Genomic DNA, 16,431 nt, shown 5'->3' with positions numbered 1-16,431 from the left:
ACTGAAAAATCACACTGAATACTTCGGTCCGAATAATTTTGCGCAAAAAACCGAAACAAAGCCATGGCCGGACGTGAAGCCATTAAACGGGCCGTACAGCAGGTGCGCCCCATTCTGTCCGTCGACAGGGAGGAGGCACGCAAGCGTGCCCTGAACCTTTACAAGGCCTGGTACCGCCAGATACCCTATATCGGTGAGTGCTCTTGGTTATGTCATCTTTCAGTGTCCCGACACTATATAAACAATTCTGTACACTTCCAGTTATGGACTACGATATTCCCATGACTGTGGAGCAGTGCCGCTCCAAGTTGCGCGAGCAATTTGTCAAGGACCGTCATGTAACCGACATACGCGTGATTGACATGCTCGTCATCAAGGTGCGTATACGCTGGGACAAGATCATTCAGTATCTAATCGACATCTTATTTACAGGGGCAAATGGAGCTGAAGGAGACGGTGGAGATCTGGAAACAAAAAGGCCATATTATGCGCTACTGGAAGGAGTCGCAGGAGCCCAAGCCCACAGACTTCCTCTCAAAATTCGTCCAGGGCGTTAATTAGATTTTCAAATTAAAGTAGCTTAAATATATTCCGAGTCTGGAGTGAAAAAGTAACAAAAGATCTGGGGGCGCTTCAGAAGCACTTTTCTAACAGTTTATTGAGATTGGTAACTTCAGAAATATCATGGGTTCGTTTCTATGTACCTGCAGTGAAATACACGTGAATGTAAATACCACCAGAAGGTTCGTTTCGGTTCGGTCTGAGTTCTCTGAGCAAAATAATTTATGAAAGCAACAAAGTAATGGAAATTTGTATGTCGATTGTTGGTGTGGTGTAAATTGGGTACAGTCTTCTAGCTCTCGTTAGCTATTCTTTTTTTGTAATGTTTCATGATCTCTTAACTTCTATGCAGGTAAATGGATCGGATCGGATCGGTCCTCAGTTCAGGGAATCATGTCGAGCAGTTCGTCCAGATTGGTGGAATTCGAGAAGAGATCTGATGTGATATCGTCGTAGTCGACCCCCAGGCTTTTCAGCTCACTAAAGCAATCTTCGCTAAATCCTGGAATTTCAAGTGAGGTATTATTCTTGTTAAAGGCATCGTGCCGATTTGTATAGCCAGTCCTCTCGCGAAACATCTCGGCCAGCTGCTCATCGCTCAGCTCGATGCAGTGCACCTTTTTGGAATGTAGTCGGATTCTAAATAGTCAGAGAATCAATATTCAATTACTTTATGGCAGCCAACTGTCGGCAATTTCGAGTTCCCATACGTACTTTTTGCGATCGACAAACTCCTCGCGGCAGTGTCTGCATTTGTAAGGATAGGCGGTGTGCTCAAATTGATGCTGACGCATGCGAGCCCGCGATGAGGCCTCAAAGTTGCACTTATCGCAGCGCCAAACCTGTTTCTGGTGACTCCTGTTCTCATGCTCGCGCATCAAAGCAAAGTTTTGGAACTGACTCCCGCTTATGAGGCAGCTGACTTGTTCGTCGTTTACATGGGCGCGCTCGTAGTGCACTCGCAGCTCGGCCGCGTTGATGTAGTTTAGGGAGCACTTGTCGCACTGGTAATAGCGCTCGGAGTGCCTCTTACGGTGTACGGCCAGGAAGTCTGCACTCTTGAAAGTCTTGTGACAGATTTCGCATGCATGCAGTGTGTCCACTGAATGTAGCTGTTGCAAATGGATCTCGTACTTGCGCAGGCTACTGAACTTCAGCTCGCAGAAAGTGCACTGGACGGGGTCCTTCACCTGGCAGAATCGTTGGTGGGCCTGCAAGCTGGCCTTCTGGTTGAAAACTTTACCGCATGCCCCGCATGTGTGCGCTTCGGGTAGTTCTCGGGCCGCTTGAGTGTGCATCCTTGTATAATGAGTTCTGGCTGATCTCTGATCTTTGAAGACCCGCGGACAAGCTGGGCAGTTCTGCTGCACATAGCAGTACATTTCTGCAAGTCGTAATGCAGAGAGCATACAGAATAGGATGTAGGCATCAAAAGGAATTTGTGTCATCAGTGTCATGTACAGAGCGCGTTTTATAAGATCGCGCTCGACATCGGGGAAACTGGACATGTCACCGTTTTTGTTGTTGTTGAAATTAAATTTGTAATTATTATTATTCTCGCCACTTTGGCTGCCCACTGATTTGATTGTCTGAGGATTGCCTGGAGGCAATGGGGAGCCCGTCGTAATACTATTCTCAAAAATGGTCTCATTGTTCTTGGCATCTGAGCCGTCATTCTCATCCTCCTCTTCCAAATCGTTGTTGTCATACTTGACATCAAACAGAATCACTAATAGAACAAAATTTACACTAAATCGGCATTTGTTAATCGGCGACAGCGCCATTGTCGCTCCTATTTTCTATTGATTGATTCTCTAGCTGCTGTTTGTTGTTTTTAATGTTTGTTACAGGCTTGTTTGTTTGTTTTAAGAAGGAAATAAAATTGACTGCCGACAATGTGTTTTGTACCGCTCTTTTGCAGTTCTTTTCGCAAGCATCGATGTCCTACCAGAATGGTCATATCGATATCAAGATTGCGAGTGGTGCGCGCCAAAGAAAAATTGTTTGAAAGTGAATGGGTGACAAGGATGTGAGTACCAATGAATGATGAAATTGAGTAAATATGCCGTTAACTCAATTTCGACGTCAAAATATGCCGTAAATGGTCAGCCTGTGTTACGAACCTTTGTTTTCTTCGGGGCAAGGCCGGCTAGCCAGTCATCCCAGGGCTGGGTACTTCCCAAGCCCTCAGGTCGCACAATATACCAACTAATTGGACATCTCGAACAAATTGAAACAACAAAAGTAACCGACAAAAAAAACTGCAAACGGACTCTACTCGACAAACAACATTACAGTAACTTCCTTCACCACAGACGTCGACTAGGTCGAGGTGTCGATGTTTTTACCCCTGACGTACCCACCCTACCTGAGATCTGAATAACAACGTTTTGGATCTCCCTGCCATGTGCAGCAGCCTTACCCTCTCGTTGCTGTGGCTCCTCTTCCCCCCATATGAAACGCTTAGCAATTCATTTTCTTCGTTATAATTTTCACTTCAATTTCCTACTTTTACACGGTATCATCGCTACACTAAGCCTGCCTATTCATACCCCCTCATCTTATCACTACGGGCGGCTAATAAATAAATAGATAAATAGAAATAATTAATATAATAAATATAAATAAGTTACATATAGATATAATATGGGCGGACTTAAATTAGGGGATTAACATATACATATAAATGGAGACGTCTAACAAAATAAATAATGGGAGTAAATAAGTTAATTGATGCTTTTTTTTTTTGCTCTCCTTAAATGGGCGAGGGACCCGCTCTACGTGGCCAGGATTGTGTCTTCGAGCCCAGCAAAAAGCAAGCCAGGATGGCGGAGCTGTGACCTATTCCCTACGGATTGGACAACAAAAAAAATAAATTTGGGGTTTCTTTACTTCCCCCTTTGGAGCGGACTCACTCTTATGCTTCTTGGGTCTCTTTCCCGTCCCGCTAGTCCTGGTTCCTGGTCCTTACTGATCTGGATCCCCTGGAATCACAGATTTATTTATCTTTTTTTTTCAGGGTGATGGCCACTACTCCATCCTCATCCCACTCACTTTTTCTTTCAGAACAAAAAAAATCACTAGATCACTATGTCCGGCGCGCATGCTCCTCCGTTGCGAGAATTTCTTTCTCTGAGCCCCCTCTTGGCTTAGCTGCTCTGTTTAATGCTCCCGGGCCGCTGATCCCCATCGCTCTCTCTTCTATCGCCCTTGAACTAGGTTCAAGGGCATGGCCTGATTCGGGCTGCTGGCGGCTCTCTTTTCTTTGGGGTATGGGTGAGTTGGCTTCGGGACTCCGTTATGGGATGAGATCGGAAATCTTCTCTCATAACGGCTCCGGAGAGCGCGCGGAACTCTCACTCTCCACGACCAGGTGGCGCCACTCTTCGCTAACCTTTTCCCCTTAAATTTTGGCCTTGCCACTCTGTTCAAACTTCTTTCCTCCTCACCGCTTCTATGGGGTATCACCTATCGATATCTTCGCATGCAACACCTAGCGAATATTCGAGCGACCATGGCCGCGGAGAATTATTCGCAAACAGCGAAGAGTTACACGTTTCCCTAAAACTGCTGGCCTTCCCGGACATTACGGTGCCTAGGATCTTGCAGCGCCCAACTTAGGCTTACACCCACTGATCGGATATTCCCAACGTGAGTGCGTTTTCCTTGTTTCTGACTCAGTCTGAAGTTTTCGCTACAATTTTAGGTCTTTGGCGTGAAAAATCCCCACCGGCCTCCCCGACAGATCCTCCAGCTCCAGCTCTGCATTTTAGGAATTTCCGGGCGAACTTGGCGTTGTAGCTTTTGCCAAAGTCGCTGAGGGTGAAGTTGCGCCTGTAGACTTCTTGGCCAGGTCTGGCGAAAAAGACTCGGGACCGTTTGTTGTAACGCTGGCTGCTCCGCTCATACGCTTGGTGTAGGCTGCGTTTAATTTGCTCGCGAATGAGGTGTCGCTTATCCGCGGGATCTAACGCGTGCACTTCATGTTCCGTCAAAGACTGCAGCTTCCTCTCCAGCTTATAGCAGTTCCCATTCAGAAACATCTGTTGTCCAAATACAGCGAAAAACGGCGTTACGCCTGTGGCTTCGTGCACCGAGTCACGGATTGAAACTTCGATCTCCGGTAGGTAGATGTCCCAGTCTCTGTGATCCTTTTCCAAATACGTCCTTATTGCAGCGAGTATCGTCCGATTTACTCTCTCGGCTGCATTGCTTTGCGGCGAGTAGACTGCTGTGCGCATGTGTCGGATCCCGAAGCCGCTGACCATGTCCATGAACGCCTTCGATAGGAACTGCTTTCCGTTGTCGGAGTGGATCACCTCTGGCACCCCGAATTTGTAGAATACCTCTTGCACCAGGAATTGAACGACGTTCGCAGCGGTCGCCTCTCTCATCGCCTTCAAGAAGGTAAATTTTGAAAAGTGGTCTACGACGACGAAAATCCAGGCCTGTCCCCTTTTTGACCTGGGATACTTTCCCAGGAAGTCTACGTAGATCTTTTGGAATGGCCTCTCCGTGACCACTTCCTGACCGATCCCGACTTGGCTACGGTAATTGGGAGCTTTGGATTCCTTGCATTCGGTGCAGCTTCGGACGTATTCCCGCACTTGTGCCGTCATCGCCGGCCAGTAGTAGTGCCTTTTTGCAAGGTCTTCTTCATTCCACCGTGTCCAGCTGTAAGGTCTTCGTGGGCCTTCGCGATGAGGGTTTTCGTCAGTGACGCGGGAATCCATAATTTCCACATGGAACCTTCCACTTGGTCGTCGATATGCGCGAAGACCATTCGCTTGAATACCAGGTCCCCGTCTATTCGCAGGTCAGGCAATAATTTTTTGTTCCTGCAGATTTCTTCTTTCAACTCCTGGTATTCCGTTGATTTGAATTCCGTCGTCTGGAATCCGAGGATTTCCGTTGGGTCTAGGACCACCTCCTCGATGCAGCGCAATAGTGTATCCGCCACTATATTTTCGACTCCCTTGCGGTGTTCGATCTCAAAGTCGAACCTCTGCAGCCGCAATGACCATCTCGCTAGGCGCCCATTCAGGTCCTTGAGTGACATTAGCCATTTAAGGCTGGCGTGGTCAGTGATTACCGTGAACGGCATCAATTCCACATATGGCCTGAATCTTTCAATCGTCAATACCGCAGCTAAGCATTCTTTCTCCGTTACCGAATAATTTATTTGATGTTTGTTTAGCTTGGAAGAAAAGAATGCCACTGGGCGCTCTGCGTTGTCATCATCCAGCTGAAAAAGCACTGTTAAGCTATTAAGCGTTTTTAACAACTGTTGCAATTTGAAGTTAATGAAAGTCGAGAGGCTGTTTATAATTCACAATTTATTTGCATATGTAAACCAACTTATCGCGTATGTACATATGGGGATGATTGGGGCGAACGATTGATGCGAGGATGTTAGTCTAATAGCTGCGACGATTAGCTCAAGACTGCCCATGCAAGAGCTGACGGGCCAAATTGCCGGGCCCTATGCAGCAAGCTTAGACGCGAGCGAGAGCGTAAGCTTGACCCGACATACTCCCCCCGTTGGAAGCCTGACATTCAACAGCATCTTTAAGGGGCAGCAGGCACAGCTTGTTGACGGCGCGCTTGGTGATTCCAGATGACGTCTTCAGCACAGCAACTCGGGCAACGCCATCTCGTCCAGGCAAAAGCTCGACCTCTCTCGCCAGTGGCCACTTCATGGGAGGAAGATTCTCATCCTTGACAAGAACCAAATCTGCGACTGCTAAACTAGGCTTCGCAGTGCGCCACTTTGAGCGCTGCTGCAGTGACGTTATGTACTCCTCCTTCCACCGGGACCAAAAGAGCTGCTGCAGGTACGAAACGCGCTGCCAGCCGTCCAGGCGATCGAAGTTTAGCTGCGTGACGTCAGGCTCAGCGAACGAAGCAGGAGGGCCACCATTCAAGAAATGCGCTGGAGTTAGAACATCTAGATCGGCAGGGCTCTCTGAAATTGAAACTAAAGGTCTTGAATTAATCACTGCCGTGATGTGGCACAACAGCGTCCGCAGCTCGTCAAATCCAAGAACCGAGTTGCCTATCGCACGGTAGAAGTGGTACTTGGCCGTCTTCACTGCAGCCTCCCATAGACCACCAAAATGAGGGGAGCGCGGAGGAATTAAATGCCAGTCTATAGCCTCGACCAAGCAAAAATCCAGCAGCGCCTTCTGATGGTCATCGCTGAGGACCAGGCGCTTTAATTCCATCAGCTCATTCTTAGCGCCGACAAAATTGGTTGCGCTGTCTGACCAAATAAGTCCTTTATAAGCTCCAGATGAACAGCCTTGGTAGCGAAACAAATGAAGACGCAGACGTAGCACTTGATTGGAGCCTTGTTGCGTGCCTCCGGTTTGTAGAAAAACGGCCCACAGAAGTCCACGCCTGTGATCTCAAAGGCATGAGAACTCGTTTGGAAGATCCGCCATAATATGCTCCAATACCCTGGGCTTCAGTCGAAAGCATCTTACGCACTTGTTTACTGCCTTGTTTACCGTCTTCCTCCCCCAATATGCCAATGTTGGGATCGAATTATTCCAAGCAAAGCTCGAGGACCAGCGTGCAGATTCCGCTCATGAAAATGGGAGATTATTGCAAGAGTCAGTGGATGGCTGCTGGGCAAGATGATGGGATGACGGCCATCAAAATCCAACGAAGAGTTTTTCAGTCGACCATCTACCCTGAGAAGTCCAAACTGATCCATGAATGGCGATAACGATGCGATTGAGCTCGTTGAGGAGACTGCTCCCCTTGCCCGCAGTGACTTCATGTCCTCCCATAGCTAAGTACGGTGGACTAGACGTAGCAATACCAGGGTTCCATGTTCAATGTCTGAGACAGTGAGTCAGGGGCGCCGAATTCGGTTGCAAAACTTGTGAATGTATCCGAAAACGCGTTGCAAAGAAGCAAATGAATTCGCATACTTGGAATCAGCAATAATGCGAGGAGTCATCTGAGGAGCCGCAAAGAAATGGAGGACCATGAGCCCAAAGAGGTGACTCATTCAGCTCAGTCGGATGAGCCCCTTGAGACAGAATGTCGGCTGGGTTTAAAGCTGTGGGAACATAGCGCCATTCCATTTTTTCGGTCATTTCCTGAATCGTTGACACTCTATTTGCAACAAAAATATTAAATCTTGACGGCTCGTCCCGAATCCAAGAGAGCGCAACGGCAGAATCACACCAACAGCAACACCTTCCCTTGAATACATTCATTCCAGCTATCTCAGATATGAGCCTAGCCAGCAACTCCGCTCCACAAAGCTCCAACTTTGGTACTGTAAGTGTCTTCAAAAGAGCCACACGAGATTTGGCACAAAGTAAGTGACTGCTGAAATGCTGACCCTTGGACACGACATAAATGCATGCACCATAAGCCTCGATGCTGGCATCGCAAAATCCGTGAATTTCCAGCGTAGAGTCTGGAAGGAGCACAAGCCGAGGAAATTCAAGTCGACGAATCTGACCAAAACTGGTGCATATTTCCTGCCACTCGGTGTTCAGTGCGACTGGAAGGCTTTCATCCCAGGACAACTTCTCTTGGCACAAACGCTGGAGAAAGATTTTGGATTTAGTAATTACGGGACCAGCTAGTCCGAGAGGATCGTAGAATCGCGCTATGGATGACAAAACAGAGCGCCTGCAGGAATTCAAAGAAGATTGAAGGGCCGAGAACAAAAATAATAGTAGATCAGAAACCGGATCCCACGCAAGTCCTAAAGTTTTAGTCACATGGCTGCCATCGTCGAACTTCAAAAATGTTTCCTTGTCCTCTTCCGGAACTCCATCCAGCACAGCAGGGACGTTCGAACACCATTTCCTCAATCTGAACTGACCTCTAGACAAAATTCCAGTAGTTTGCTCCCGAATCCGGATAGCCTCCTCCTGCGAGCTGGCTCCAGATATCAAGTCATCCACGTAGAAGTCACGGCGAAGGATTTCAGCTCCAACTGGAAACGCCATCTGCTCGTCTATTGCCAACTGATGCATCGCTCGCACAGATAGATAGGAGGCAGGCTTCGTCCCATAAGTAACGGTTTCCAATTGAAACACACGCAAGTCTTATTCCCTGGAGTTTCTCCACAGAATACACTGCAAGTTGCTATCCTCGGTCGAGACTCTTACACAACGATACATCTTACAGATATCTCCCGTAATCGCAACGGCGTATGACCGAAATCGAGCAAGAATATGAAACAGTTTGGGTTGGATTACGGGACCAGCCATTAAAACGTCGTTCAGGGAATATCCAGATGAGGTTGAAGCGGATCCATCAAAAACGACGCGAAGCTTGGTCGTAGAACTATCTTCCTTCATGACGCAATGGTGAGGCAAAAAATATCGGCAGTTGCTGATTGACTGGGTAGGAACCTGAGACATATGGCCTAAATCAAGGTACTCCTTTATAAATGCTGCATACTGAGATTTAACATCAGGGCGACGATCTAACTTTCTCTCAAGGGTCAGGAATCTACGAAGCGCTTGATTGTAAGATTCTCCAAGGAGATCCAAATTATATTTTGCTGGCAGCCGAACACAATAATCGCCTTTATGTAGTCGACGGAAATGCTGCACAAAGTGTGCTTCACAATCTAGCTCTTCTTTGGTAGACTTTATTATTGGTTCGATGCAATTTTCTACCTCCCAAAAAGAAGCACCTCAAGCCGATCCTCTGGACTATTATCCTCAGCAGCAGAGACCATCAACGAGGAACCTTTTAAACGCGAACAACTTCCAGACACGACCCATCCCAAGCGCGTTTTCTGAATTGAAGGCAATCCTGGCAGTAGCTTGACCTGACCAACACACAGGAGCTCGAAAAACAGACTTGCGCCAATTAGCAGATCGACGCGCTGCGGCTTATAAAACTCCGGATCAGCTAGTGGTATGTTAGATGGAATGTTCCAGTTTTGAGTGTCAATTCCAAAGCTTGGCTGTCGATCGGTTATGCTAGAGGCTACAATGGCAGTGATGAGAGTTGAGTAATCCGATGAGCGAGAGTGCAGGCTAACGTTGACCGAAAATCCATCCGTGACGAAGCTAGAGTCGCCTATTCCCGAGACTGCAGTCGATGATTTCATTTTTCGAAGCTGAAGCTGATTCGCGAAACGAGAAGTTATTAGATGCAACTGGGAGCCGGAATCCAGCAACGCTCGGCAGGGAACTAAAACTCCGGAACGATTTTTGACTAAGACCGTGGCCGTGGCAAGTAAAACAACACCATTCCTGAAATCTTGGGCAATAATGGCAGACGAGGTAGCCGCTGAAGTAGAGGGCGCAGTGGTATGCTCAGACGGCGTAGACTCAGACAGTGCAGACTGAGATGGAGTATACGGCGCTGATTTCCCTTGGACTGCGGTATCTTCAGGGCTACCAAAATGAAGGAGGGTATGGTGTCTACCCCCGCAGGTACGACAGTTGCTCGAGGTGCACTGAAGTAATCGATGCCCTGTTCTGAGACAATTTATACACAACGAAAGCCGCTTGGCTTCTTTATGGCGATTTGTGGGGGACAGCGCTTTAAACTTCTGGCAGTGCTGGACCTCGTGAGCACCATCGTTGCACAGCGCGCAGCGTGCTACGGTTTGGTTCGTTGTAACCAATGTGGACCTAGAATTATTATGCTTTCTACTTCTGCCCACCGGATTGCTCAACGCATAGCTTGCCATAGAAAAGTCCATCGTCTCCAATGATCTGCATCGCTGCTCCAAGAACGAGGCCATAGATTCCCACGACGGAATTAAGTTTGCGAATGCGGGGTCGTTGAATCGTTCCTCCCACTTCTCTTGGCTCGCTGGATCCAGTTTTCGGAGCATGACCTGCACGACGATGCATCCTGCGATCTGCTCAGTGGTGCCCAAACCCTGAAGCGCGCGCATATGTGAATTGAACTTGTCTGAAAGCTCCCGAAGCATGACCACTGACCCAGGTTCCACAGCCTGGAGCGCCAAGATCTCATTGATGTGTGCCTGAAAGACCAATCGCCGATTATTGAATCTGTTTTCCAAAAAATCTAATGCCACAGCATAATTGCCATCTGAGATTTCCAGCGACCGAACAGTCTCCAATGCCGAATCCCGCAGACAGGAACGCAAATGCTGGAGCTTTTCTATGTTTGTTAAGTCCGGATGGACTCGGGTAGAATCTTGCCACCCTACCGGTCTAGGCTAAATCTTATCGACCTGCCGTCGTTGCACCATCGCAGAATATGCAATGGCGTAATGTTCGTGCACAAGCTCCTTCTTGGGACTGTTGACTCCCAAACTCTCTTGGGTCAGATTGACTTGGCCGTTCCATCCAGACCTACCCGTACTTTTAGGCCTATCCGTCTACCCATATGTAGGTCTAATTATGCTGATCATGAGCCTTTTAGGGTTTTATGCCATAATTATAGCTCCCTCTGTCAAACCCTATCCCCTGAACTGTCTCTTAAACTAATTGCATGCAATATTTATAATCATTTAAATTTAGCTAACTTTTAACTTATCTTTTTCCGCCTTTAATCTAAGTACCATTATTAACAGATAATTTGTTAATTTAATAAATAAAATAAATAAATGGCTGTCGATGATGGTGGCAAACATTGAATAAAAGTCCGTCCAGTTCGCATACCCGCCGCTAAACGTCGGCAATTGTATAGGAGGCAGGGATGGTACTTGTCTACGGTGAGGTAGAATTTGCCGAGCCGGCAAACTCAACCGTAGTATTTCCTCCAGCCAAGGTAGAATGAAACGGCATGCGGCCGCTACTCTTAGCCATTTCCCTCATAATCGCCGCCTTCAGCGAGCTTGCAAGTGACTCAAAAATGTCACACAAACCACTGTGAATTTCGCTTCGATCCAATTCCTCAAGCTCGCCGTGAAACATCTCAAATTTGCTGATCAACTTCTCGACTTGCTCTTGCTTTACCACGAGCATGTAGTAGTCACAGTCTGACGACTCATTCTGCCAAGCGGTAGCTAACCTTTTCATTTTCTCGCATAATTCCGTTGACTTAAGCTTCAAAAAAGACACCCTGTTTTGCTCACTGGTCATTGGAATTTCGTTAGCAGCATTAATTTCCATGGTAGCGGCAGCGTTAGCAGAAAGACCAACGTCTCTAGCGGGAAGAGTAACACGAGCAATAGACGACAAGAACCGATCCCAGCAAGCGAACAGCTATGTACGAACTGTATATACAAAGGCGACCGGTGTAAGAAACGTTTCTTGCGGGAAGATGACCGAAAAGAGAAGCGCAAGCCAACAGCTCCGTGCACTACCGAATATGCAGGGGAGGCCGGTGTATATATGTATGGATAACTTATGTGGTCGATGACACTGGTTGAGATGGCAATTAGTTAAGATCTTTGAATGCTATATTAGTTTGTGATTGCACTGATGGATTATTTATTGCACAATCACGTCGGGGTCACCAAATGTTAAGCTATTAAGCGTTTTTAACAACTGTTGCAATTTGAAGTTAATGAAAGTCGAGAGGCTGTTTATAATTCACAATTTATTTGCATATGTAAACCAACTTATCGCGTATGTACATATGGGGATGATTGGGGCGAACGATTGATGCGAGGATGTTAGTCTAATAGCTGCGACGATTAGCTCAAGACTGCCCATGCAAGGGCTGACGGGCCAAATTGCCGGGCCCTATGCAGCAAGCTCAGACGCGAGCGAGAGCGTATTATAGCCCTAGAGCGTTAGAGCTCCCACTCCAAAATTTGAGGCGTCGCACTGGATGTAGAAATGGCGTTTAAAGTCGGCATGGACTAATACAGGAGCCGTGGTGAGTGCCTTCTTCAGGGATTCTATGGACGCCCTCGCTTCCGTTGGCAAGGAAAACTTCCCGCGCGGATGCTTCTTCAGAGCATCTGTTAACGGTACCGCGATGGTGGCGAAGTCCTTGATGAAGCGCCTATACCATCCTGCGGTTCCTATGAAGCTCCGTAGCTCCTTCACTGAACTCGGGCTCGGGATCTTTTGTATAGCCACAACCCTATCGGGATCCATTTGCAGCGTGCCGCCTCCGATGATAAACCCCAGGTATTTCAGCGACTTAAAGCAGAATTTGGATTTTTTTAGACCTATAGTCAAATTCGCTCTTTTCAGGCACTGGGCCACCAATCGCAGATATCGCAGATGCGTCTGGAAATCCGGGGCTATCACCAAAAGATCGTCCAAATAAACGAAAACGTTTGATCTGAGCTGAGTCGGGATTACCTTATCCATCACTCTGCATAACCTCTGGGCAGCGTTACACAGACCGAAGGGCATCATCACGAATTGATACAGCGGACGGCCTGCAACGGTAAATGCGGTGCACTTCCGGCTTTCTGGGTCCAATTTAATTTGCCAGAATGCGAATTTGAGGTCGACGCTGGAAATGTAATATGTCTGGTCAATCCTGGATAGTACACCCTCGATGCTAGGAAGAGGGTAAGCATCTTTTACGGTGAGCTGATTCAGTTTCCGCGCGTCCAAACAGAATCTATTTTTGTTTGGCTTTCGCACCACCGTCGTCCGATTGCTCCATGGACTATCGCTGACCTCGATCACTCCTAGTTCCAGCATTTTATCCACCTCGGTCCAGATCACCTCCTGCATCGCTGGGGATTGAGGGTAATGCCGATCTTTAAATGGTTCTGCGCCCTCGATCAACTGGATCCGATGCTGCTCTACGGTCGTTGTTCCTAATCCGGCATCCTCATAGGTCAGAAACTCTTTCTTTACCTTCTCCAGCTCTTCGGTTTCCGTGTCTTCCAGGGTCCAAGCTTCCACATCCACGTCCTCCTGGCGATGTTCGGCGTACTGGCTGATTTGTGACATTTGGATCTCGCCTACTTGGGCCTCGCTGGATCGACTGGGCTCTTCTCCGAGGACTGTGGGAGCCAGCGCGAAGGATCTCCAGAAATCAATACCCAGGTACATGGCTTGCTCTAGGTACGGGCATACGTAAAACAAGATCTCTTTATTCATTCCGTTATATCCTACGCAGAGTTTGGTTTTGCCGACTATGGACCTGTCTTCTCCAGAGGCTGTCTTGATGATCGAGACATAATTGTCCATTTCCACCTCGAGGTCGGCAAGGAGTTCACGGGTGCCCTTTCCTAAGACACTAACGGATGCCCCAGTATCTAGGAGTCCAGCAATCCGATGTCCTCTTATCTGCACTTCGGCAAATACTCTGGGATCGCGTCCTGCTCCTCGTCTGACTGCCTCGGCCACCTCTTTGCGAGTCTGTCGCATTTCCTTAAATCTGGAACGGGCCTTTTGGAGTCTACGACTGACACCGCGCATCCCCTCCAGCTGCCTGTCATCAAAGATCTGGTTTCGAATTTGTATGTATCTCCTCATCCTCTCTTCGGCCGGTATGAACTTCAAACTATTTTTATTAAATTTATTCGGGCTATTATTCTTAATTTCTATATTGATTAGTGGACCATCGTTCATTTCTTCGCGGGCTTCTTTCCCGAGCGCTGATCTCCCGCTTTCATCATGCCCGATCGTGCGTTTCCCGAGCAATTTGGACACGTTGGAGTAAACATTTCTGGCTTTCCGCAGCGGTAACAAAATATTTTGCGTTCCTTCGCCACGCAGTCTCGGAACCCGTGGTCGAACTGGCCGCAATTCCAGCAACACAGCCTGGGTTTGTTCGCCAGGTGAGTTTCTTCTACTATCCTTGCTTCGTCTTCATCCAGATACTCCGTTTCCGGCTCTAGCTCATCCACGTCGACTTCTGCTCGCGTCCGCGAAAGTGGTACTCCACTTCCAGGCACTCTTCCCTCAGCTGCTCCACGTTTCGGACTCGGATCGCGTAAACGTAGCGGGCGATCTCGTCATCGAGTCCCTTCTTCAAGACTCGCACCATTTCGGACTTAACCAAAGGTGTTGTGAGTCTAGCTGCCAGCCTGCGCATCGCTCTAAAGTACTCTTCCACAGATTCGCCAGATTGTTGTCGTCGCTCATGCAAGGTGCGTAGCCGCTCGAACTCGCCACCCACTGCTCGGAACCGGGACACCAACTCGTCCTTCAAATCCTCCCATACTTCCGGAGGCCGTTCTCGGACAAATTGCCAATACCACTCCGCCGCTTGTCCTTTGACGAGATGGTGAAAGTTGTCAAGGCCCTCGTCCCACGACCGTCGGTTCTGCCTACGGAGGAACTCGACCCTGAACACGAAGTCCTGCACCGTCATCTTATTTGGGTCTCCGTCGAAGTGGATTTCCCATTTGTCGACGCGTCCCCATCTCGCTCCTCTCCAATCGTCTCTCCTTTCAAATGGTTGGACCTCAATCTGTTGGACCTCCGCCGTCTCCTGATGTCTCCCGTCTCTGCCTTCCAGCACCGGGACCCAGGTCCGCCTCGCCTATTCCTCGGCGCCAGTTCTGGCTCAACCTCGCCGGCTTCCTTGGAGGCGACTGGGAATTCCATGCGTCATCGTCCTTGGACCTTTTTGGAATGGTCCCTGTGTTCGGCTTCTGCCTGAGGTGAGCTAGAGGCTGCTGATCGCCATTATTATCCTTGATTTCATTCTGGTCTCTTTCCAATCTCAGGTCTTGGATCAATTCCACGTTCTGGCGCAGAGGCGCCATCACCTCTGTTATGGCCCCCATCAGCTCCATAAAGCCGCGACGGATCTCCTCCTGCAGCGTCTTACTCAGGGTATCTGCCATGCTGCCTCTCCACGTCTCCTGTGCTTGCGCTATGGCGACATTTACTCCTGAGAGAATCTCGGAGGGCAGTGCGTTGGATTGGCCTGGCAAATTCCAGCTGTCGTCTCCACGCCCCTCAGCGCCCTGTGTGTCACCGCCTTGCATCTGTCCTTGGAGGTTACCTGGTGGAGGAGTCCTGCGGGTCATTTTCTGTTTAGACCGCATGTTGTACGCGCTCATCAACTTGGCCCTATATTTCCCTACCTCGAACTATCCTACTTATCTTTTTATTCACTACAATTATCTATTTTTCTTTCAGAACAATCGCATAAACACTACCTATAACGCTAGCTCACTGATCTTCAGCACAAAAACACTTAATACGGCAAAACAATAATAAGGGGGAAAGGAACCACAACTACTACTAGGGCCAACTCCGCACATGGTGTTCTACGTCTTTTCCTGTCCAACATCTAGAACTTTGCGAGCGCTATTGACTAATCTTATCTTCCTTGGAAGATTAAGAGTCAAGGGCGCTCACTTCCCTACAGTCGCTTTTTCCGCCTACTTCCCTACTGAATGTTCGTTGCGGGATGTTGTAGCTGCTCCGAGTGCAACGCGTGGCCGACTTCTGTCCCCACGGGCCACTCAGAACTAAAATCTCATTGAGAATCTACCCTCCCGACTGCATCCAGCGGTAAGCAGGGGAAGCGAAAAACAGAAATCTTTCTGTCCATATCCTAACTTCGGGTATTTCTTTTTTTTTTTCTTCAGGTTCTCATTTTGCACAACAGGCACCGGGCCGGATTCTAACTTGCTTGTGGATTCTCCTCTGCCAGGGCCAAACCAAAGCCCCTCTTGAGATTTCCTGCTTCCCGTTGTCAGATAAGTGCCGAATCATCAAACACCAAAAAAAAACTTTTTACTTTGTGGATTTTCTTTGCATCCTCAGATCCCTCAGCGCCGTGCTTCTGTGAGCCAACTCGTCGAGTCCCTTACAGGCCACCGGAACACCGATGGACCCCAGTTTGCAAAATACCACTCGAGATCTATCTTCTCTGCTGGATATTTATACTTTCTTTGACGTCTGTGTGATTCGCATCCGTACTCTCCCTCTTTGATGGTAGAGCCAGGACTGCGCGTCCACTTCCCTGTCTCAGATTGGGCGCCATTATTGTTACGAACCTTTGTTTTCTTCGGGGCAAGGCCGGCTA

The 16,431-nt window shown here is 48.3% G+C and overlaps 2 protein-coding genes across 2 annotated transcripts; one reads left to right on the top strand and one right to left on the bottom strand.

The window, feature by feature from the left end:
* Positions 1-614, top strand: LOC117189625 (NADH dehydrogenase [ubiquinone] 1 alpha subcomplex subunit 6-like). The gene is made up of 3 exons (XM_033394744.1): positions 1-193; positions 262-377; positions 433-614. Exons 1-3 carry the CDS (start codon positions 64-66, stop codon positions 559-561), a joined length of 375 nt encoding a protein of 124 aa, XP_033250635.1. The 5' UTR covers positions 1-63; the 3' UTR covers positions 562-614.
* Positions 459-2,510, bottom strand: LOC117189622 (zinc finger protein 197-like). The gene is made up of 2 exons (XM_033394741.1): positions 1,276-2,510; positions 459-1,200 (listed from the first exon to the last, which is right to left on the bottom strand). Exons 1-2 carry the CDS (start codon positions 2,343-2,345, stop codon positions 945-947), a joined length of 1,326 nt encoding a protein of 441 aa, XP_033250632.1. The 5' UTR covers positions 2,346-2,510; the 3' UTR covers positions 459-944.
* Positions 2,511-16,431: the final 13,921 nt, after the last annotated feature.

Source organism: Drosophila miranda, assembly GCF_003369915.1.
Source record: "Drosophila miranda strain MSH22 chromosome Y unlocalized genomic scaffold, D.miranda_PacBio2.1 Contig_Y1_pilon, whole genome shotgun sequence".
NCBI lineage: Eukaryota > Metazoa > Arthropoda > Insecta > Diptera > Drosophilidae > Drosophila > Drosophila miranda.
Note: the sequence above shows the minus strand (reverse complement) of the source record. Positions and strands in the feature narration are given on the sequence as shown.

Excerpts from the sequence above, each read along its gene's own strand:
- LOC117189622 (XM_033394741.1), bottom strand. The coding sequence starts at position 2,345 with ATGGCGCTGTCGCCGATTAACAAATGCCGATTTAGTGTAAATTTTGTT. Across the intron at positions 1,201-1,275 it reads GAGTTTGTCGATCGCAAAAA|AATCCGACTACATTCCAAAA; the intron begins GTACGTATGGGA and ends CTGACTATTTAG.
- LOC117189625 (XM_033394744.1), top strand. The coding sequence starts at position 64 with ATGGCCGGACGTGAAGCCATTAAACGGGCCGTACAGCAGGTGCGCCCC. Across the intron at positions 194-261 it reads CCGCCAGATACCCTATATCG|TTATGGACTACGATATTCCC; the intron begins GTGAGTGCTCTT and ends GTACACTTCCAG. Across the intron at positions 378-432 it reads TTGACATGCTCGTCATCAAG|GGGCAAATGGAGCTGAAGGA; the intron begins GTGCGTATACGC and ends TCTTATTTACAG.